General features: G+C 47.0%; 1 protein-coding gene across 1 annotated transcript; it reads right to left on the bottom strand.

Annotated features, from left to right (window-relative positions):
• Window positions 1–442: 442 nt before the first annotated feature.
• On the bottom strand, window positions 443–17,684 carry axin2 (axin 2 (conductin, axil)). Its single transcript, XM_061712732.1, has 11 exons — window positions 17,454–17,684; window positions 15,410–16,312; window positions 12,676–12,810; window positions 10,043–10,145; window positions 8,062–8,202; window positions 7,436–7,965; window positions 6,704–6,880; window positions 6,405–6,620; window positions 6,139–6,273; window positions 5,292–5,450; window positions 443–2,027 (listed from the first exon to the last, which is right to left on the bottom strand). The coding sequence occupies exons 2-11, from the start codon at window positions 16,216–16,218 to the stop codon at window positions 1,901–1,903; spliced, it is 2,532 nt and encodes an 843-aa protein (XP_061568716.1). The 5' UTR covers window positions 16,219–16,312; window positions 17,454–17,684; the 3' UTR covers window positions 443–1,900.
• Between the last annotated feature and the right edge of the window lie 13 nt (window positions 17,685–17,697).

Genomic DNA, 17,697 nt, shown 5'->3' with positions numbered 1-17,697 from the left:
TTAACCCTAATTGGTTGTGAGCAAAACACCACGTTAGGTTAACCCACGGTTCATAAAGTGCCTCGGGAGGCCAAGGATTTTAAGTAAATAGCTGAGTGAAATGTACTTATAACATACTGTACATTTGCCAAAAGTCTCATTAACACACACTTAGTTCTCCTTCTCTCTCCCTGTAAAAGCACACAGAGGCTCTAGTGGCCAAATTAATGCTGCATGTTTTAATTTCCAACAGGGAGTAACATTAAGAGCTGATAATGGATGCAAATCTGTCGGAAATTTCTCACAGGACCCAAGGAGTTGCTCTCTGCACGGCGGGGAGTGTTTGGTGCAAGTTGGTTGTGCATACAAACACACACACACACACACACACTGCTCTCACAATTAAGACTACAAAAATCCGCCCAATCAGGCACAGAGAAAAAAAACACATGAAGACGTGAGCTAATTTGAAAAATAGAACATTTTAATAAAGGCTACATCTCTTCATAATTACATTAATTAAAGTACCGAGGCATCTTTTCAACTGAGCTCTATGGAACGCATAATTTACAGTTTACATGTGGAGCCGAGGAAGCCATCAAAAAAAATATCATGAAACATAAACATGATGAAACGCATTTGAAAAGGCATAAAAATATCTTTTCAACATAAAGGCCCCTTGCAAAAACCAAGGGATTAATAAGACCCTGAAAACTGGGTTAAACATGGGAAGAATCCATGGAAGCACAGCTACTGTACTCAATGAAACACTATGAACATAGTGTCTGCGACCACCGTCGCCATCTTCATCTGCAGCTCGTAGTGCAGGATTTACTCTCACAAACACACGACTCAGGCACAAAACACACACACGTACGTACTCACACACACACACACACACACGCGCACACACACACACACACACACACACACACACACACACACACACACACACGTAAGCATATTAGGGAGCACATTATAGAGCTTTTTGTTGGTAAATATTAACATAGGTGTAAACACATATTGGGGACTCGAGGACTTCAGGGCAGTGTCCTCTCAGTATGGATGTAAGCTATTTGTGCGATGTCTGCGCCGTGGAAACGAAGGCACTAAGACGCGACAGATCAAGGCTAGCTGGGCTGAGTCCCGGAGTAGGGAATTAAACATCAATAGCGCTTTTTGTACGCTAACGGCCCTTCAGAGCGCATGGGAACCCATCCGCTAACAGCACTGCAGTAGTAAATCTGGGATCGGACTTTAAGTCGGAGCCGGTCTCGAAGCTTCGGCTTTCCAGCAAAGTGATCGCTTGTACAGGAGTTTGACAGTTCGATGTACGGAGCTGAAAGAGAATAAAACCGTTTTCTTCTGGTTAAGGACTGATGCTCTGGAAGGGGGGGGAGTCTTGGATGTGGAAGATTGGAGAGGTTTCTCCAACTCCAAGCAGCTTGTCCATGGAAGGATAATAGGATTTGGGACTGGGATATTTCCAATAAATAGCAATATAGAAATCTTTACAGAGCAATACGAGCATCACAATACAATGTACATGTATATCTGCATATACATACGAGTAATGTGCGAGCAAGTGCCCATAGGTAGACACTGGCACAGGAGGGGGTCAGGTAGGCTCTCAGTCTTACATCTAACCCACCGCCCCGCATCTTTGACAAGTGGTCATTCATCCTCAAGTCTTTAGAAATTTCCACACTGGAAAGGTTTGGGTCCAGCAACACAGTTCAGATTTTCTTCACTCATCAGTCCATTAATATCGACATCTTGTCCGTTTCCATCGCCTCCTCCGTCTTCCGTGTAGTCCATCTGCAGAAACCTCAGCTTTTCTTCAAACAAAAGAAAGCACCAGTCCTACAGTCTCAGCTTAAACGGAGGATTATCCACAGAGGCGTGAAGCATCCGGAGGAGTCTACTCCATCCTGTCCACCTTTCCCAGGATCTTGCCCTCGTATGTGGGCAGCAGGGCGCTGTCGTCTGACACCTCCTCGAACACAGCGCCGCACTCAAACTCATCGCTGGCTTTCTTGAAGTAGTACCTGCAACAGAGAGACATGACAGCTATTACACTCGGATCTCGTTTCCATTTGAGACAATCAGTCGGGATTTAAAAAGTTGTAGACCATTTTAAAGCATCAACTAGGGATGGGCGGTATGGACTAAAAAATGTATCACGATAATTTCTGGCATTTATCCTGATAACAATAAAAATGAGGATAAAAAAAATACCAATTCAACTCCATTTTTTTAACTATAAATCTATCTCGCTCTCAGATCTGCCATGTTTGTTACACAAAAACCTCATCAACAAGAATTCTTTCTTTCTTTCTTTCTTTCTTTCTTTCTTTCTTTCTTTCTTTCTTTCTTTCTTTCTTTCTTTCTTTCTTTCTTTCTTTCTTTCTTTCTTTCTTTCTTTCTTTCTTTCTTTCTTTCTTTCTTTCTTTCTTTCTTTCTTTCTTTCTTTCTTTCTTTCTTTCTTTCAGGCTCATTTCCTTCCTTCCTTCTTTCCTCCTGCTCTCTCCGTCCTTCTTCCCTTCCTTCCTTCCTTCTTCCCTTCCTTCCTTCCTTCTTTCCTTCCTTCCTTCCTTCCTTCACATACGTTGTGCGTGGATTTAACGCAGAACCATAATTCAGGCTTTACACAAAAACGTCATCAACGGAATTGATCGTTTTTACCGCAAGATGACAAATTCTTATCGTGAGGAATTTTTTTGACGGTATATCGTGAACGGTAAAATATCGCCCATTCCTAGCATCAACCCTAATGTTTTATGTCAACTTTACTCGAAACGCAATCAGCCAGGCCCGCTACAACAAAGAGTTTCCTTCCCCCTTTTGCCTCATCTTTAACTCTTTAGCTCCTTGTCCTCGGTTACAACTTTTCCCCTGGATGACAGCAGCCGAGCGGACCAGTGTGCAAATGAGGGGCTCCTTGACAAAGGCTAAAATTTTGGGTGCCTGTAAGTCTGCCTGTCATTACCACCCGACTCCTACACACCCCGAGTGCGCTGGAAGACGGGCTTTCACTGGCTCCTCGCTCCTGGTTCATCATTACGGGGACAAAGAAACGGACAAAGTGGAGGAGGAGGAGGGAGCAACAAGTACAGCCTGTCCTTCCTCACCCCTGTTGATGCCACGAGCTCTTGCTGAGAGGTATAGGAAGGGCAGCCGACGGACATTTATTTGTGTGTGTGTGTGTGTGTTAAAGAAAAATCCGAGGAGGGGCTTCTTGTCAGCCATGACTTCACTGGGGCATAATGATGCAACCCCCCAAAAAACCTCATTTAAGAGGAAGCGAAAGCAGCAGGGGTGGGTTTGTTCGCAGGGGCTGGGAATCCACTCATTAACTATGTAATGGAAAAAAACAAAAGCCTGGATTTGCTCCGTGTGTGGGGGGGACTGGAATGCAGGTAAGTTTGTTTGTGAGCCTGTTTTTTTTTTAAAAGATGGTGAAGCTACACAAACATGCATTAAAAAATAAAGACAGAAATAAATAGAGCTCTGTAGTGGCGTGAGTGCACATATGGCAATTAGCATGGGGGGGGGGGGGGTCACTAATAAAAAGCAGCTCAGTTTAAAATACAGGAAGACTTTAACTAAATGAGGCCTCCAGAAAATGAAGTGACTAAGATAAAGCGGATGAACCAAGATGAAATGAAAGAGCAGAAGACATGCCTGATAACCGTTTCCTCCTCTTCCTTCTTAAGAGGACGAAAAAAAAAGAAAAAAGAAAATGTTGAGCCCTCCTACTCTTTGAGAAAAAAAAATCTTCAAAGAGCCATGATGTTTTTTTGCTAACAGAGACAGAGAGAGCCTGAATTTCCACTGGAACATGTTTTATGTGGCTAGACCCCCCCCCCCCCCTCTCTCTCTCTCTCTCTCTTTCTTCCCCCCCTTCTCTCTGTTTGCACTGACATCTGGCACCAATATTGTCTGGCAGGGCCCAGCAGTACTGTTCTTTGTTGAACCGCTGCCATGTTGAAATGACCCAACTCCACACATTCTCTGGCTGCTACTAAAGTGCCGCGCAGCTCGCTGTCCAAAAAAATGTGGATGGTATGACACAGGAACTGAGACAGCGAGCCAAAGAGAAAAAGAAAGTTGGGGGGGGGTGGTGCAAACAGACAGATGTGGAGAACACAGGGCTAAGTGCTGGTGTCACATTTGTTGATCCAAGAAAACACTGAGCACATCTGGACCGGAAGAAGTTCCCCTCCGTTCTTTCGCTTTTTTTTGTTCTCTTTTTTCCCTTCCAACCTGATACCTGTAATTATTAACACAATACTCGGGCCGTGCTTATCCTGGAGACCATGGCAGTCTAAACAGTGAACGTTTGATCTTTTCCCCCTTCACACCCACTGGATAAAAGCAATCAAAGTGAAATCTCTCTCTGCAAACATATATTGAAGCTGCGCAGCCTCAGCCGGGGCCCTGTAGCTCGGAAAACAGGCGGATCTGGCATTTAACAATCTGTCTCTCAAAAAAACATCCATAAAATGATTACAACATGTGTAAACACTGCGCATTCAACGCGAGCACATTCATGTGTGCGCACATTCACACACACGCACACACACACACCAGAGCGGAGAGAGAGGGAGAGAGAGAGAGGGAGAAAAAGAGAGGCCCTGATAGCATCAGTGAAGAATTTGCACGCTGGCCATTTGTGTGAGTCTTTGTTGGTTGAAATGAAAGGGGCTGGGGCTTCAAAGCCATGTGTATTAAGTATGCCTTAGCATGGAAATCAATACCAGATGGGACCAAAATCGCTGCAGTTCAGACTCTCCCACTAACCCCTGCACCACCCTCCCTCCTGTCCTTTCCTTTTCATTGCACGCGCACAAAACCAGACGCCTGACACCAACTGTGAACACACATACACACACACACACACACACACACACATATATATATATATATATACACACACACACGCACACACACACATATATATATATACACACACACACACACACACACAATCAAACGCTGATAACAGCGCTCAGCATAGACACGGGGAACTTATTTGATCTCTTTATGGCTATTTTATAGTTTTTACAAAGTTTTATTACTAACTAGTGTAGCACTGAGCCTGCAACAATTCCCTTCAGGTTTGCGACTACTTTATGGCTCAAAACGTTCAAGCTCTGCTGGGATGACGGTTGGCGAGGCCAGTTTCGACACTTGTGCAGGTAGATCATCAATCTGCCTCTTTTTTTATTTGCCGTCACATGGCAGCAAATAGGTTGGAAACTGTGTTTATGCAACTAAATTCCCCCCCCTTTTTCCCGCCTGCTACACACCTGTAGTTGCCTTTCTTGCGGAGCTGCTCTTTGAAGTGACCCAAGGTAAGACTGTGACTCTTCATTGTCCTCCGGTAAGGAATCTCCTCTCCACAGAAGAAATATGTCACCACCGTCTCCCCACTGCAGCCGGCATGACTTCCTAAACTCTTCTTGCACCTGTTAGGACACAGAGAGATGGAGAAATTGTGTTAAAGAAGGCTGGATGCATTATTTATAAACAAATTAAAACCAAAAGGGAAATGAGAAACACAGCGAAGCTTGTGAGAGACTAATGACGGTGCAAGACTGGAAATACAGCAACAGCCTGCTGCGAGTGTGTGACCCAGAGTAGTGTTTGCATGTTGTGAGAAGGGCCACAGTGTTATCAATTCCCCTTCAGCAACATCCAAAGCTTTGTAGGCCCACTTCAGAGAAGCCCGCTCTGTGCTAAACTCTGCTCACCCCAGCTGACTGCCAGCTCACTGAAGAACAGCCAATAAAAATGATACACATATATGAAAGAGGCGCATCAGTCAGGTGGTACAGTAACTATGCACTCCACACTCACAGCATCAATACACAAGATTCATGCAACCACAGAGGCAATGTGTGTATAAGAATTAAAATAAGATCTGTGAGGAGGAATCTTCTCTTTTTAGAGAGTGGATGCACATAAGTGAGATGTTGTTTTACACAAAACTCCTCATTGTCTCTGTACATGCACAGTTGAGGAGTGCAGGTGACAAGTGGGAAGAGTTAAAAGAGTCTAAGTACACTGGATGTTGGAGGCTATAGCCGAGAGGAGGAGGAAGAGGAGCAGGGAGGAGGACAGGAGAGGGAGGGCGGGACAGTAGAAGCTTCGTACTCTTCTGGTTGGAGCGCGGGGCTGACGGTGCTGACGCTGGCAGGGCTGGGACTGGGGAGAGACAGAGGGGCCGACCCCCCGCCCTGGACAGACACTTGGTGGGTCTTCTCCCTCTGAAGACCGGGCACTGAATACCTGAGAAGAGATGAGAAGTAGAGTTGAGTGCGATGATCAAAGCCAGATGTTTTAAGACTCAGAGCTTGGATTTGGCTGCAAGTTATAACCATGCAAGAATGAAGATCAGAGCTCCTCTCCGGGTTCAGTACCTTTGCTTGGTGGGTTTGATGGAAGACTCCTCCAGCCTGCGGCAGGCCTCCTCCAGTTGGGCCAGAGTGTTAGGAGGAGGCAGCGGAGGCATAGCGGGGTCCTGGATGAAAGGCTGAGCGGGCTGGTGGTTCCGTAGGTGGCCACAGCTTCCACCGCCACCCCACGTGTGCGTCTGAGTCGACGAGCCTCCGAAGGATTTCTTGGTGCTCTGGGTACTACAAGGAGAGAACCGTTGTTGTCAACGACACAAACATGTGGACCGTGAATAAAGATGTTTGAGGATAAACACCTCTCTTACCTGTGAGATTTGTGCCTGCCCTGAGGTTTACTCTCCAAGATCCACTGCAGCACATTCTGGGTGGGGTCTGTGGTGTCGGTGGGCAGCTGTACGGGTCCACAGTCCTCCATACACCTTTCTGCAACCCCGTCCTCAGCCCCGGACCGACACGCGTGTCTTGATAGAGAGCTGGAACGCCTGGGGGGAAGAGAAGTGGCATTATTAACCTTGTATGGTCGACACAGGAAAAAAAGAGACAGTAAAAGCGTGCTAAGTAGGGATGGGCGGTATGGACTAAAAAATGTATCACGATAATTTCCGGCATTTATCCCGATAACGATAAAAATTACGATAAAAAAAATACCAATTCAACTCCACCTTTTTAACTATGAATCTATCTCGCTCTCAGATCCGCCATGTTTGTTACACAAAAATGTCATCAACGGGAATTTATCTTTCTTTCTTTCTTTCTTTCTTTCTTTCTTTCTTTTTTCCCTTCCTTCCTCCTTTCCTCCTGCTCTTTCCTTCCTTCTTCCCTTCCTCTTTTCTCCCTTCCTTCCTTCTTTCCTTCTTTCCTTCCTTCCTTCCTTCCTTCCAAAAATCAGCTTTACACAAAAACATCATCAACGGGAATTTATCGTTTTTACCGCGACATGACAAATTCTTATCGTGAGGAATTTTTTTGACGGTATATCGTGAACGGTAAAATATCGCCCATTCCTAGTGCTAAGTGAAAGACAGGCTGGGACTCACCCTATACTGCTGTCTGTTGAGACGGCCCCACACATCTCTCTGCCCAGGCTGCGGCTGCGTGGGTAAGGCTGCCGTGGCTGACACTCGCCGCTGCTGGAGCACACGCTCTGCACCCGGAGAGCTGCCTCCTTTTCGATCTGCTCTTTGGACTTGGGACTGGCGTGATGGTGGATGTAGTGGTGGTGGACGTGCTTGGTGCTCTGCCTGCTCAGCAGGGTCCTGCTGGGGCCCAGAGCCAGAGGGAACGCGCCCTGGTCAGGGGAACCGGAGGACGCAGACGTCCCCGGCCTCGCTACGGCCTTGACTCCAAAGCCCCCGCGCGTGATTGGCCGGTGCTCCGGGGAGCTGGAGCGAGGCGAGTGCCGGATCACAGTGGGGGACTGACATCCAGGGGTCTTCAGCACCCGAGAAAGGTGCTCATCCAGGATGGCCTGGGGATCCTCGTCAGAGGAGCCGGAGAGAATGGTCAAGGGGTGAGGCGAGAGCTGAGGAGCACTTCCGACGATCTCTGCATCTTCCCGTTCCTCCGCCTGGTAAAAACATTAGAAAAATATGAACATATATATCATCAATGAATGACAACATGACAAATTCACTTTTCCACTTAGAATCAGTTCCAAACAAACCTCCTCGAGCTGCTGCAGCCTCTCCTCCAGAGAGCTCAAGGTGTCCTGCTCCCTCTTCAGGCTCTCCAAACGGGAGATCAGCAGCGCTGCAAAGTCCGCCGGCTTCATCGGGATCATCTCCTTCGGGGGCCGGTTGGTGCGCTTTAGGGAGAAAGAGACACGTGAGCGGACGCGTTTTCAAGCGGGCCGTCGTCCTCATCATCACATTGAACACTCTTGTGGCCTCGTGTGACCAAACTCGGCCCTTGTTTTCCAGCACAGAAGCAAAAATGATCAGGATGCTGTGACTGGCAGGCGGGGCTCCGGGGATGTTTTTAACGGGCGGCAGCTCTGGTTTACGCTCATGCCGGGCTAGGCCTCGGCTGTCATCGTCAGCAGGCCTCTTTAAAGTCAGCTCACTTCAAAGGATCCCTCGTCAAATATCAAACACTCAGTGGGGGGGGAATAAGATGGTGGTAGAAGGGATGGAGGGATAGATTGATGGGAAGCAGTGGCTTTACATCTAGGAATAAAAGCCACATATCAACAGGGGGTGAAAGAAGAAGAAGAAAAAAACTCCGGTGGAGGAAAGGATGAGGGATATAAAGAAAATTAAATAAATAAATGGAAGAAGTTGAGATGTGTGCTCAAAGGATAAAATGGAGAAAAGGAAGAAATGAAAGAAAGAGATAAATGAGCTAAAATAGGGTGGGAGATCAGAAAGGTTGAGGTAATTTATTCCCCCACCTTGTCACACACTGGGTCCTTTCAAGTTACAGTATTGTGACAGTACCACTGTGTGTGTATTCACACACATCTTAAATTATTTGCATTTTTTTGTACCGGGGCTTTCTTGATTTTCCTTCCTCTTTTTTCCCCTCACTTCCCATGTCTCTTTGTAGTCAAGATAAAGGAGAGGAAAAGAAAAAAAAGAGAGAGAAAAAGAGGGGGTGTCTGATGGTGCCTGGGGCTGGTGCATCATGGGAATGGCAGCCCTCTCCAAAATCAGATGGGAACAAAAATAATAATAATAAAAGCAAAAATAAAACAAAAGGGAGATGGTGAGAAGAGTGCTAACACTGGATCATATTGTCATATAAAAAGCAGTTTCTGCATACTCAAGTGTTAAAAAAGGAGAGGGTTAAATGAAGTTTATTTTAACAAGCTGCTTCTGCTACAACTACTTCTGTAAGTTGTCCTCCCGCCTCAGATTTGGACCCTGTTCTTCTCTCTTCTTGCTCTGCAGCTAGCTGCTCCTAAGCCTTGAACTACCGAGTCCGATCCAGCCCACTGAGAGCTCACATGACATGCTCACTCTTCCCTCAGATCCCTTGCTTTTAGGGGAGGGGGCCAGCTGAGCAGTTTTGTGTGTAGAGGGGTGGCGGTGCGGTGGAAAAAATAATAAAATAAAGGGGGCCAGCTCTGCTGGAAGTTGTCACTTCCCAGTGCGTTTGCTCCATTCATCTGCGGATCAAAGAGCTACGTGTGTGCGCGCGTGTGCGCGCGTGAATTTGAGCATCTTTGTGTTTTTGTTGAGGAACCGGGCTGATTTCAGAGCCCACGGGATAAAGCGGCAGAGATCTTCCTCATCTCTCCCTGCTCTCCATATTTACAGCATCGGTGGGGAAGAAAAACCCCGGTGTGTTCCGAGCGCCGCGGCGATAAACAGCTTAGAGACCTCCCCATCTCCCGCAGACTTCAAGGAAGCCTAATGGGGGTGTAGGTGACACCAAAGGTAGGGAGGGAGCTCATGTTTGCATGTGCGATGGTGTGATTGTGTGTGCTGTCTGAGTGGGAGGCTGGGTCTTTGACGTTACTCCTCAGATCTTTGCTGGCGTTGTTGAATTGAGAATGCCAAATACAGTTTACTCTGTGCTATTCATAGAACCAAGAGAGACCCGGAGCGGAGGGTGGTATGGAAATTACACTGTGGGACCCAGGCTCAAAAAGACTTCAGAGCATGTGTGTGTGCAGCTATGCATCTATGTGTTTTTGCACTTACAGGAAAAGCAGGCAAAGAGACTTGGCTGTTCATCCTCATGTTGCGCTGCATCTCTCTCTGTAGCTGCTTCTTGGAGCCCAGTTTGTACGGAGGGATGCCGTCTCTGGAGGTGCACAGACAGATCACAAAAGGTCAATTGGGCAATCAGATGCATCATTAAAGACCACACAGTCATTCAGGAAGAAGCTTGTTAGCCACCGGAATAGATCAAACACGTATGGAGCACGAAGAAATCTAATTTATTAATTCCCCAATCCACTTTGCTTTTCATCTTTCGGGCTTAATCTGGGAACAAAAACGAGCTTCGGAGGTGAATCGTGTCAGAATTTCGGCTCTGTGTACATGTCGGAGCAGATCAGGCTACAGGGTTCTGAGTGGGTCGGTAGGAGGTTTTATTTGCCCTAGAAATGACGTTCGTTTTCAGCTCTGGCTCCCGCACAACGCGGGGTACCCTGCTGGCCATTTCCTTTCAACATCACACACACACACACACACTGCAGCCACAGTGTGTTCTGCTCCACTGGCCAGAAGCGGTGTCAGTGATACCATTCCTCCTCTGAATTCATATTAAGTTAAGACACCGTTAGCATCAGCGACTCATAGTACTAGTTGCTATAAAAAAGCACCCAAGGGTGAAGCTAACCTGGTTAAATCCATCTGAAAAAGTGACTGTTTGAAAGATGAAATCAAGCAACACGCAGCAGAGCCCGCGCTTCAAACCAAAGCACTTAACAGAGTAAAACGCTGTCTTTTCTCCCGCACTAAAACAGCAGTTTCCTGGTGACCTAGCCTAACTGAGGAGCACTTTTCCACTTTTGCTTTGAAATGCCACGGTCATGTGCATGAACACCCCCTCTCCAACCACCACCACACTCCCAATCTTCATTTGGCAAGCGCTGCCGCAGCCAGCCTCTGATCTCCGCACATCAAAAGGCTGGTTTGTAAGATAAGGTAATGTTTGAAGTCTGCGCAGCTACATTCCCCAGCGTCCAAGCAAATCCATAAATAAGATATAAGCAAAAAAAATCCCCCCTTCACCACTCTCTTTCTCTTCCCAACCAACCGCCGCCTCCCCCGTTGCGTACCCTCCCCCCTCCCTTTCTATTTATTTCTTTATCTGTAAATGAGATTCAAATGTTTATGGGTCTTTTTAACTGACCTACAGAGAGGGAGATATTCTGATCAAGGCCAGAGCGGGCAGGAAATGAGGTGGGGAAGTTGTGTCCCTGCGGCCCGGGCTTTGAAGCTGCACTGGGCAAAGTGCAGCAGAACAGGACTGTGTGTGCCTCCGTCTCCAACTGTCAGGAGATATGGGACTCCCTACTGTAAAAAAAGGCTTTACAGCTGTCATAATTTCTTCTGTAGCCTAGCCCAATGGTTGAACTCAACATCTGCACGTCAGCTTTTCTGCATCTTTAGCTTGGTCAACGTTGAGCTTGCTATTTGACGTCATTCACGCAGGCCTGGCTGCCTCCAAAGACTTGTTTTTCCACTTTCTGTACGCAACGCGTAAGGGTTGGAGATTCGATTGGAAGATAACCCTACTCTACCTGCTGATCCACTGCTGCCACCTGACCTTAGCGCTCCTGGCCTTGAGCTGTGCCTCGCACAATGACTTCATAGCACCTTGAGGGGACACGTGATCACACCTAGTAATCCTTTACAAGAACGAGGGCTGAGGCACGTACACAGATAAGCTTGAACCACATGGAGACAGTGGCATAACATAAGCGATTCGTCAATTGATTGATTAGAAAGCCTGAAAGGAAGCTAACAGATGAGCTCTCTGACAACTGACTAATAATCTCAGTCAATAAGAGTGCAAAAATGACAAATGATTGTACATAGTTAGGCACTGTCATGTTGGAAATAACAAAATTAAGCTTAAAAAATGTTTATATTCTAACAAAGTTACTTCATCATATAAGTCTAATCTAGAAAAATAATAAACATAACAACATCACCAACATTACAGCAAAGGAATACTGGTGAACTAAACTTAACCAATGATACCAGTGAATAACCAGTGAAGAAACTAAATTCAGTGACTTTTAAACTGCAGGCTGAACACAGCACACACAGTGACTTGAGACTGTTTTAGTAAGAACATAAACTGAACACAATATAACAAGCAGAAAATAATGACTCCAAAAGACACATGGTGAACCGCGTCATGTGAATATACATTTAAGTGGCATTCGTTCAGAACAGGACACACTAACTCGCTGCTCAGAGGAGGGTTTGAATGAAGGCCAGAATTCCCTTGAGGACACAAGTGTTTTTCATCATGTTGTTATCTCTGATAAATATGGGTTAAGTTATCTTGGTTTCTCTTTCAAATCTTCTGATATTCGACTGATTAAATTATTAATCAGTTAACTCGAAGAAGTAAACAGATCAGCTGGCGTTGAATCAGTGCCCATTGACCCTTCGCCACATCCTGGCTGCTCTGGTACATTATCAAGTGTTTCAGGTTCCACAATAAATCAATGTTTGCACCAAAACAAAAAGATCTGCCAGTGTGGCCTCTGCTCCATCAGCCAACTGAAGGCAGGTGTCAGTTTATATCTTTTTGGACTCCCACAGCATCTCATTCTCACACAGACGTGCATGTTTGGAGAGCATTCACTTACACACTGCTGTCAGTCAGAGACATGGCGTCGTCAGTCAAGGCATCACTGGAAACCTCGCTGTCATTCGCGCTGCTGATGGGGGCAAAAGAGCCCCCATGACAGGGGTTGAGAGTCGAGTCTCCTCTCTTGTATGATCTGGGAAGGTTACAAAAACAACAGGCATAAATTATCATTAATGCAACTTTAAGACAAGTTGGTGACATTTTATTTCTTTGGGCTGACGTGCTAATGATCTGAGCTCTAGACAGGTCGTGTTTTCTCGTGTTTGGGTGATTAAACGATCAAATGCATGGAAATTACCTTGCCGTCTGCCACTAAAGGCAGCTTGTTGCGGGTAAATGTGACAGGCTGGTTTGGGGGCTTGGTAAACGTCAACTGCACTGGGAAAACTTCTTAAATGCCCCACAATTTTTCTTTCCATTCCTCTCATCTACAGTCACTCTTTCCTCGGCATACATGTCCTGCTGTGTTTGCATTCTTGCCATGCTACAAGAGGAAAAGGGGGAGTGCATGCCCCCCCCAAAAAAAAAGTATGGAGTGGAAGCATGAGAGTGTGTCAGAGAAGGAAAGAAAGGGGAGAAAGGGAAGAAGGGGGGTCTCCATGTGGAGGGAGAGACCCAGCATGACTAAAGCTGCAGGCCCCAGCTCTAGACTGACCTTCAGAGGGGCTCGCAAAGAGTCAGGTATTTAACACAGCTGGCCTTGCATTCTTCCCTCCCTGCCTCTCTTTCACCCCCTCATTTATCCTTTCTCCTCCCTCCCTTTCTTTCATGAGTTGCACTACCCCCTCCCGTCACTCCCCCCTTCCTCCCTACTCTCCCTCTGTCCTTCCTTTCCGCTCTCTTTCCCCTCACTTTCGCTCCAAAAGCATGCCTCGTAGTCCCCATCCCTGAGTTTTCAAAAGGAAAAAAAGATAAAAGTGGAGAAGGCGGAGGGGGTTTGGGGAGGGGGGGGACAGCAAAGGAGGAAATCAGAAGAGAACTGACGCAAACAAGAAGAGAGGAAAGAAGAGAGAGTGAGAGGGAGGGGAGGGGAGGAGGTGGTGGTGAGCTGTTGATTCTGTACTGTAGCGGCTGCCGTTCAGGGTTTGTTTTCTTTTTTAAGAGAACCTGAGTCAGATGAGAGGATGTGAAGGGAAGCACGGAGGAGAAATGGGTCCCATGTGTTTTGAATGCATCTGGTGACAATAGGAAAGGGGAGAAAGGGACTGGGGTCCATGTGAAAAGAGGGCTCTTCTACCAGTTTGGCCAACACTAAAGGAAAGCTCCCAACACCGCTGCCAAGCTGTCAATCTCTGTTTTCCCCATCAGAGTGAGATTTACTTAACTCGACATTGTAAAATTCAACAGCGATCGCTGCAAGATTTAAAAAAACCTAGCCTTAATCTGAAAGAACATCAAAGGGCCACTGAAGCATCTAAATTATACCGCAGAACCTTCAAAGTGCCATCTATAGATCTGCAAAAGATTTATAACTGTCAGTGTGGTACAGGAGGAGGCATAGCACAGCAATGTCATCATCTATTATTTGCTGGCTGGGGCCACAGCCAGCCCTGCTCTGTGAACTTTTCCTCTGGAAGACGATCCCTCGTTCTGCGGAACCATTTCAAAGCCCCGGAAATCCAGGCGAGCGCCAGCAGAGGGCTGCTGCTGGAGACGATGAGAGGGGAGAGAGGGGCCAGGGAGTCCAGGACAGACAGGGCTTCTTTTTTTTTTTTTTCTCTAAACTTTGGAGAAAAACACATGTTGCACTTCTGCACATGCTGAGACTTTTCATTTTACCTATGGAGCTGGACTAACCTGGTGTGAATTATGCCCCCCGCCCCCTCTCCCTCCACACATGAGAATGCCAGTACAGAATAAAAACAAGGTGCTGGACACTAGGAACGGGCGATATTTTACCGTTCACGATAAACCGTCAAAAAAATTCCTCACGATAACAATTTGTCATTTCACGGTAAAAATGATAAATTCCCGTTGATGACGTTTTTGTGTAAAGCTGATTTTTGGAAGGAAGGAAGGAAGGAAGGAAGGAAGGAAGGAAGGAAGGAAGGAAGGAAGGAAGGAAGGAAGGAAGGAAGGAAGGAAAGAAAACAAGGAAAGGAGGGAGGATGGGAGAAAAGAGGAAGGAAAGAAAGGGGAGAAGGAAGGGAGAAAACAAGGAAAGAAGGAAGGAAGGGACCAAAGAGGAAGGGAAGAAGGAAGGAGAGAGCAGGAGGAAAGAAGGAAGGAAGGGAAAAAAGAAGGAAGGAAGGAAGGAAGGAAGGAAAGAAAGGGGAGAAGGAAGGGAGAAAACAAGGAAAGGAGGAAGGATGGGAGGAAAGAGGAAGGGAAGAAGGAAGGAGAGAGCAGGAGGAAAGAAGGAAGGAAGGAAGGAAGGAAGGAAAGAAAGAAAGAAAGAAAGAAAGAAAGAAAGAAAGAAAGAAAGAAAGAAAGAAAGAAAGAAAGAAAGAAAGAAAGAAAGAAAGAAAGAAAGAAAGAAAGAAAGAAAGAAAGAAAGAAAGAAAGAAAGAAAGAAAGAAAGAAAGAAAGAAAGAAAGAAAGAAAGAAAGAAAGAAAAAAGGATAATTTCCCATTGATGACGTTTTTGTGTAACAAACGTGGCGGATCTGAGAGCAAGATAGATTTATAGTTACAAAGGTGGAGTTGAATTGGTATTTTTTTTATCGATAAATGCCAGAAATTATCGTGATACTTTTTTTAGTCCATACCGCCCATCCCTACTGGACACATACCTGTATCCCCTCTCCATCACGTCCACTGCCCTCCCTGGCATGGGGGGCCTCGGCCCCTTGGCAGACAGGCCGACCAGAGCTCTGGCCTTGAAGTCACAGCTCCACTCCTCCTCCTCGTTGAGGGTGGGCAGGTATCCACACACGACCTTCAGGCCGCCCAGCACGCCCGGGGCCCCGTGGCCCGGGCTCTCCCCGCCGGTGCGCACGTACTCCAGGTAGATGTCCGAGCTCAGAAACATCTGGTACGCGCTCTCCTCCATGTTGCTCTGGATCTCCGTCTGCGCCTGGTCGAACATGGACGAGTCTATGTGCTGCTTCTTGACACTATCCCGTATGAAGGTTTTGGTCGCGGGCTTCAGCTGTTTGGCCACGATGCCGCTGTTCTCGATGTAGCGCTTGTAGATGGCTTTGGCCACCCGGTGCGTTTTGGCATCCTTAAGGTCCATTTGCCTGAAGCCGTTGCAGGCGTACCAAAAGTCCAACGTGTCGACGCATTTCTCCCGCTCCAGGAATGTCCTGAACAGCTGAGCCCCGTCCCGGTCCCCCAGGAGGGAGTGCAAGGACTTGGTCCACCGGGAAAGCGGCGAGTCCGGGGATGCGCTCCCCTCCGGCTCCCCGAGCCCGTCCTGGTTCCTCCTGGCGGAGGACCCCGGGGAGCCCAGGACCTGCAGCGGCTTGGGGGGCTCCACAGGTTTCATCAATGCAAGTTTTCCGGGGAGTTTTTCGCCCTCCTCCCCGGGCACCGGGGGTCGAGGGGCATCTTCGCGGAAACTCCCGGCGACGTGGTCCACATGCAGCGGCCGGCTCATGCTGCTCGGCTGCTGCGCTGCTCTCTCCTCTGAGCGTCTACTGTAATCTCCTCACTCTCTTATGTCAGCGGGGGAGGGGGGGCCCGGCTTCTCTCTGAAACACAAAGTATTGATCTAATCAAAACCAGATCCGCCCCAACTTCAAAGAGCCACAAGCACTGTTTTTTTTTTTTTTTTTGCTGGATTTTTGCTGGAAACTGATCAGAAAAAACGCCTCAGCAGCAGCAGCAGCAGCATTACATAAACAGGTCTTCTATCACATCTCACACAGGAATGCGATCTCCGCAAAAATTAACAAGAGCTCTGCAGAGATGATCTTTTTGGCCAATAAGTGACTGATCCATTGCAACTGACACGACACTGCTTCCCGGATGAATCGCTCCTGATTTCTGAGCGACTTAAACCTGAATTATGGTTCCGCGTTACACCGACGCAGAGCCTACGCCGTAGGGTACGGCGTAGGCTCTGCGTTGGTGTAACGCGGAACCATAAATCAGCCTTTACAACTACAAGCACATGTCATAACATCCCTGCCACTTTCTTTCTGATTTCTGGTCATTATTACCAGGGACTCGACACCTCTCCGAAGTACCTGTAGGACATCGACGCGGGATCAACTCCAAGAGATGGAAAAACGTGACCAAAATAGTGAATGGAGTGAACCGGCTGCTGCTGGACAGATTTCAGCCTGCTCCACTGGTGAAAACACTCACTTTGTACATACTTTGTTACACATGCATCCGAAAGTTAATGTTACAATCTAACAAGAGGCTCATCTCGCCACTTTGTAATCACCACCACGGCTACAATGCGCCAAAGTCGACCAAATCAACTCCGAACAACTATATCTTTTTTCTAAATTACAACCAAATTCAAGTTACAACCAAATTCAAGTTACTTTAAACAAGAATATTCCCCCCCTTCCCAAAAAAACAACACAACCATAGTTAAAATATATCCTAAGCACACCACATTCTCACATCTTGTAGGGGGAGCAATTGCTCAACAAGAAACACATTTTCTTTTACTTTGAAATTTAAGTCTAAAATCAAATACATTCTCGGAGAAAATAAAGCGAACGATACAGGGACGGCACGGTGGGTTTTTTAATCTTTAAGCGCAAGTAAAGCGGCTAATTTCCCCCCTGAACATTACTTCAAAGGCGACTCAACAGCACATCAAAGGGAAGCTCCAATGGGGGCAACTTTGAGGAGGCACGCACTCTCCCAACTTACCATCGATCCAAGAGTTCCCTCCTTCACAGTAAACTCCCGGGTTTTATCCGCAGAAAAACGCTTATAATCCACATTTCTCGTCTCCAAAATGCGTCCATGTACAGTCCGTTCGGGGTTTGAGAGGAAAAAAACGGAAAGGATATGGCTTTTTTTCCCCCTGGCCGTCCGTCTCTCAGGCTGCCGCGCTGAGTCTCTCCTGCAGCTCTGACGCTCCGACTGAACTGAAGCCGGAGCTGCGCACTTC

This window comes from Cololabis saira, chromosome 21 (genome assembly GCF_033807715.1).
Source record: "Cololabis saira isolate AMF1-May2022 chromosome 21, fColSai1.1, whole genome shotgun sequence".
In the NCBI taxonomy this organism is placed as follows: domain Eukaryota; kingdom Metazoa; phylum Chordata; class Actinopteri; order Beloniformes; family Belonidae; genus Cololabis; species Cololabis saira.
The sequence above is the reverse complement of the archived record's forward strand: the minus strand, read 5'-3'. Positions and strand labels throughout refer to the sequence as shown.

Coding starts and splice junctions, on each gene's coding strand:
- axin2 (XM_061712732.1), bottom strand. CDS start 16,218: ATGAGCCGGCCGCTGCATGTGGACCACGTCGCCGGGAGTTTCCGCGAA. Junction 12,811..15,409: donor GTGATGGAGAGGGGATACAG/GTATGTGTCCAG, acceptor TAACCTTCCCAG/ATCATACAAGAGAGGAGACT. Junction 2,028..5,291: donor CGCAAGAAAGGCAACTACAG/GTGTGTAGCAGG, acceptor TCTCTGTTGCAG/GTACTACTTCAAGAAAGCCA.